At 44.6% G+C, this 5903-nt stretch overlaps 1 protein-coding gene across 1 annotated transcript in view; it reads right to left on the bottom strand.

The window, feature by feature from the left end:
* Positions 1 to 5429, bottom strand: part of LOC144101658 (uncharacterized) — a 24145-nt gene extending 18716 nt beyond the window's left edge. Inside the window, exons 1-3 of the mRNA XM_077634795.1 lie at positions 5273 to 5429; positions 3745 to 3791; positions 2479 to 2517 (exon numbers count right to left, since the gene is read on the bottom strand). Of these exons, the coding sequence (XP_077490921.1) occupies positions 2479 to 2517; positions 3745 to 3791; positions 5273 to 5333 (147 nt within the window). The 5' untranslated portion in view covers positions 5334 to 5429. The remainder of the gene's footprint in view (positions 1 to 2478; positions 2518 to 3744; positions 3792 to 5272) is intronic.
* Positions 5430 to 5903: the final 474 nt, after the last annotated feature.

The following is a 5903-nucleotide window of genomic DNA, read 5'->3' as shown; positions in this document are numbered from 1 at the left end:
TCCCCGCACACACCACATGTGGAACACAGCGGAGGCGATGCCAGACTCGTCTTATAGATCCACACAGTGGTACGAGTAGAGGCCGTGCGAATGCGATATAGGATTATGGCTTGTGATATGTTTAGTCCCTTGGTCGCACATGTCTTGTTGGGTAAACTCCACGTGGTACTGACTAAAATAACTGATCACCGTTTCTCGGAAGAATGTCTTGACATCTAGATGGACTAACAATGTACTAACAATAAACGGCAACGGGACTAACAATAGACGGCAACCGCGATGCCTTCCACGTCACATGCTCGCTCTTGCAGAACTCGCCAGGCGCCCCTGACTACGGAATCACCGGAACGGCGCCCCGGCGGAAACTTTCTTCCCCATCACCAATGCCACACCCAAGTGCCGCCTTTCAGATGCCCTGCCGTGCATTCCTCGATGTAGCTGAATTGATCTCCTCTTATCAGGGGAGTGGGCTCTACTGTCTGTCGTACTCCGTGATCGGAACCGACAGGAGCGCGAAGTTCTCTCGACGACAGATGAAAAGGCGTAAAGAAGGGGAAACTTTACCAAGTCCCCGTATGAGAGCGCTGTGATCGAGGTCAATTTGGGAGCAGGCAGCACTCTGTCAAGTGGTGTTTGTAAATTTCACTCTCTCAAGTGGGTTTTTTCGCTAGACAACTTTTTTTTTCTTTTTTTTTGTTTTTTTTTTTTTTTTTTTTTTTTTTTTTTTTTTTTTTTTTTTTTTTTGTTTTCCGATTCACACTTGAGATTTTGAAGCCATATTTTACAAAGATTAGTTATTAAAGTCAGGTATTTAATAATGTTGGCAAAACGAAATAAATACTGGCCAGTAGTTTGCAAAAATCGTTGCACACACACTTCATGAAAATATGTAAGAATGTTATGGCCTTTTAAAAATATTTTTGTTTAGCTAGTAATACCGATTTCCAGAGGTTAAATTTGACCACGTATTGTTTTGAGGCGTTTAGGACATAACATATTGACTCCAAAATATGGCTAAAATATTTTTCCACTGGTTTGAACATTTGGCTGCGTGATGTAAAATGTACGATACGGACATAAACATTAAATTTTAGAAGCGCAGAATAAAAATTAGAGTCCGTATTCGCTCAATAGCTACCCCTGTATTCTGGTTGCACTCTTACAAGGAATAATACGCGCCTCAATATGCTTTACCGCCGTTGGAATGCACATGAATCCGCTTGGTTTTTATTTTTCTGGACTGCCATCGTAAAGTCGTGCTCGCACTCACTATCACCTTTTTGTGAGCTGATGAACCGGACAGAAGAGTTAACCCCTCCCTAAATTAGTCTTTAGGCTGCCTATAGACTTTTATAGACTCTTTTGCCTTCGATTAAAATTTGTGTTTGGGCTAGTTGGCCCACTTGACTCATAAGAGTCAGTGGTAGAAGCGGCATGGAACACAGCAATCGCACAGATGACCGCAGCACCGCGTGTCCAGTCTTCTGTGTTACTGCTGTGTTGCTTGCAGCTTCTTCTCTGCCCTCTTATGAGTCTATTGTCTTCCTACAGATGTTCCAGTTGTATACAAAAGTGTGCAGACAATCTATATACTGCGCACAGAAATTTTTGTAATGGAACACTGATTATATTTGCTAGATAGCAGCACGAGTTCTAAAAGGGGCGGGAAATAGCTTCTTCACTGCACTTACCCCATTCTCGTTCAGTAGATGCGACTCTGGCGCCTTATAATGAGCGCTTATGAACGCGATAGCTTTAAAGCCCGGTTTTTTCGAAAACACAGGGTCCGGCGGGGGACGAATATTGCCCCTTGGACGAGACGGTCGTCACGACACAAGAATTTGGACCTCACATGGAAGAAAAGCAATTGCTCAGAAAAGAGGAATGGTAGAGCCGGGAGCCGAACCGCAGACCTTTGGATCGCGAGCCGGGCGCGCTACCCCTAGATCACGTCGGAGCCTCAGTTGAGTGCGATAAAAGGGGGCCTTGTGTGAGGGTTCTACAATTTAAAGTAGCCTACGAAGCAGGTGACATCTTCCAAATTAAGATGACATATTAACGTCAGCAGTTAATGTTGGCAATCAACATAGCTTATGCGTACAAGCCACCAAAAACCTGCATGACGAGTTATAGTGGCGCCGACATGCCGTGTCCACCGGAACTAGAACACAAAGGAGTACGCCCGCAGCGCCAAGAGATGGCGCGCAAGATGCGGCCTGCGCAGCATATGCCAACGCATAACATTGTCAAGGCAACTTATTTTCTCCAAAATCTTCAGAAAGTCTGGGTCTCCAGAGGGGTATTCGTCTCCTTCGAGATTTACTACAGGTGAACTTTTAAATTCTGGAGCGATGGTTTTGCCACTGCAGTGCGCATGTCATTGGGAACACTCAAATTGAACGTATGGTGTGCGCACAGGTTACTGTGCGCATAGCGTGGTCTGTAAAAAAATCAAGAAAGGGAACAAGAGTATCTTACCAATGACGTAGAACAGAGGCTCAGGGAGGTTCCAAAGCACTGTAAATGAGAATAATGCGTCATTAACTGTGCTCCTAAGTAAATTCCCACAATATGCAACGTAGCTTGCTGCGGATAACTTGATGCTTTTTAAAGGTTCATATAGGTTTATGCGTTGAAACAGCCAGCCGCGTATCTTAAAAAATTACTCAGGATAGTGTGGATATCTCACTATCGGTGAACTACAGAGCTGAAGTTGGCAGAATGAGATCGGTAAGGGTAAAACACAAATTCAAGTGTATCAAGCCAGAATTTAGTAAGAGAAACAGAAAAGCTCTCTAAAACAACGAAAACTGTCGCTGGGCTGGTTGTGATCCTTCTAACAGCTAAGATGTAAAGACTTTGTGGCGACCAGGGAGCGTACCGGGGCGAACGACCGCGTAGGAGACCCTGGCCACGAGGCTGTCTGTGCTTTTGATTTATAGCGCAGTCGCATGAATAGGCTGCTAACCATCATCAGCTTGACTGCGCCCAATGCAGGACAAAGGCCTCTGCCATATCTCTCCAATTAACCCTGTCCTGTGCCAACTGCGGCCACCCTATCCCTGCAAATTTCATTTCATCCACCCACATAACTTTCTACCTACACTTGCTACGCTACACTTGCCTTCTCTGGAAATTCACACCGTTACCCTTAAGGACCCGCGGTTATCTTGCCTTAGCATTGCATGCCCTCCCCACTCCAATTTCTTCCTCTTGATTTCGACTAAGGTGTCATTAACCCGTGTGTGATACCTTGCCCACTCTACTGTCTTCCTGTCCTTTAACTTTACACCTCTCATTTTTCTTACCAAAGCTCGCTGTGTTGTCTTTCTGTCCTGTCAGTGAGTATCGGCAAGATGCAGCGGTTATACGCCTTTCTCTTGAGCCGTATTGGCAAACTGCCATTCATGATCTGAGAGAAGCTGCCATTTGCTCTCCACCGCATTTCTCATTCCTCTCTAAACGCTCTAAACTTCCTCTGCTTTTTTATCTCCTGATATCGTTTCCTTCATGAGCACTTTTTTTTTTTGCCTCAAAGTAAGTGAATTACAAAATAGCTTGGTACTTGCAGGAATACGACGACAGTAAACGCCAACAGCCGATTAGCTACGGCTCGTTTATGAGAGAACCTGTGCCTAGTGATCAGGCTGAGAAGGGCAATGTCGCAGCCCAAAAAGGCCACTTGCACGGTCTAGAGCGGACGACCCGAGCTGCGAAAGTTGTGCGCGAAGCAGGATGACGTACCTGACCGAGGTTCAGGATTCCCGGAAGAGTGACATTCAGGCAGCTGGCTGCAAATGAGAAAACGTAACAAGTAAGAAAGCCGTTTCCCCCTGCAAGTGCAAGCTCCGTGATTCAGCCAATTATCGACCAACGAACCTGCTTCGCAGCCAGACTGCTATTTTGCCTAATCGGCACCTTGGCCAGCGTCATTCTGCTTAAATGCTTGTCGCTTAAAGAGAGACCAGTTTTCTGTGCTTTGCTAAACAATGAGCAGATTACAATGACAATGAGCAATCACGTGAACCGCAATGATATTTTGCACTCAAGGAATGTATTTGTCCCAGGAAAATCCATTTTTTTCCTCTTGCGCCTTTACTAAAGCTCACTTGATTTTGTAGTCTTAATTTACTAAGGCAGAGGCTGTATGCGAAGCGCACGCCTTTACTGCTGCAGTGAAAAGCAGCGCAGCGATTCCCAGGCTAGTGGCGCATACTATACATTAAGTGCGTAAATGTTTCAAATTATGTTCACGTCCCAAACAATTGAAGTGCTTCACTGAACTGCTCGAAATGAATGAATATATTTTAAATGAAGAGGCACCTGCGTTACTACACAGTTAAGTCTGGATGTTTTTGCGTTTATGCCTGGTTATGAAAGGTTTGAGATAGATAGCTTATGCAGAAGGACTTTTCGATGTTGAGTTAATAATTCTGAGACATCGCGTTTGGGGAAATTAGTTGGAAGGGAAAAATTATTTTGAGCCTTTTGACACTAAACCTATATGCAACCTATTAGAGATAACCTTTATATATGGCTGTACGTGTTTTCTTTATACCAGTGAAGACGTATTATCCTCCTAACTATAAAATAATGATAAAAAGAAAAACGAGGAACAAAAGTAGAGACGTGCATGTGCCTTGTTGCATTGTTTGTGAGCAAGTTAAATAAATGAAAAATATTGGTCCATCTGTGAGGAACAGCAGAGATCCCTCTATTTTTACGCTACAAAATTGTCATGAGGAAAGAAACTGTGTTCTCGGCGACGTCATGTACAATACGTGGCGATCGCCCACCTAGCTAAAAAACTTGCTCGGTCGCCTCTACAAAAATTTGAAATTGAGACAACCAGGACTAGGACGACAAGTTTTGTCATCGCGTTATGGTCAGATTTGAGGACATCCTCTCAAGCCGATCTCTGAGCTAAGAGGGACAGCGTGACTTGTAAGAATCTCACGCTTAAGAAAGCGGGGCCGAAATGAAAAGCTCACAAAGTGAAAGTCGCAGGTAAAATCGCACATCCTTGCGTTCTTTCCTAATGCTACCTTCAAGCGTTGCAGAGTACGACGAAATGATCAACCAGTCCGTACATCCAATGTCTAAGAACCCTTCGTGCGTATGAACGGCAAGAAACTAGGACAGCAGTCGTAGGTTTAGAGATACACTGAATGTGTGTTGTACAGTATGTTGTTATTTGGGCATCACGCCACGAAAGATTAGAACAGAAAAAAAGAGACGTAAACACAGCATGACAACGTCAAAATCATCTCACGGGTCGTGGAGGCGAATGCAGACGGTGCCAAGAGGACCACGATGAAGAGGACTGGAGTCATGGCTTCAGCAACTTGTAGACTCTGGGCGTTCTCGTGTATGGACTTGGGTCACGCCACGGCAGGGTGATGTTCATTTGGGTGGAAAGCGGGCCCGTATTTATACCGCTGAATTTCATCGCACGCACCTTCAGTCAAGTGTAAACAAAGAAATGCAGAGAAACACGTGCCGAGCACGAATCTGTGATGTTTCCAATCAGTTATGTGCTATTTTGAGATTTAAAACGGGCTCAGTAGTTCCGGAACAGAGTCACATGCGCTCGTAGCAAGGCGCCGGCCTCGGCAGTATTTCACTTGCAAAGAACGAACGGGGTTGCTATCAGCGCAGATTTTTTTTGTGTGCATAGGTCTGGAGGTGAACCAGACCAGGATGTGCGTAGTGCGTATTCACAGGTCCGGAACTACGAAGAAACAGCAAAAAAGGGTATCGTTGTACATGATGTCCCTGAGTGAAAAACATGAGCTGTAGCAGCAAATTTTACACAAACTCCAATTCCACAATGACGCACCGTATCTTTGTTTTGCTAATTTTTATTTTCACCTTTCAATTTTTACTCTTCCTGTATTCACCCT

This window comes from Amblyomma americanum, chromosome 8 (assembly GCF_052857255.1).
Source record: "Amblyomma americanum isolate KBUSLIRL-KWMA chromosome 8, ASM5285725v1, whole genome shotgun sequence".
Lineage (NCBI taxonomy): Eukaryota > Metazoa > Arthropoda > Arachnida > Ixodida > Ixodidae > Amblyomma > Amblyomma americanum.
Note: the sequence above shows the minus strand (reverse complement) of the source record. Positions and strands in the feature narration are given on the sequence as shown.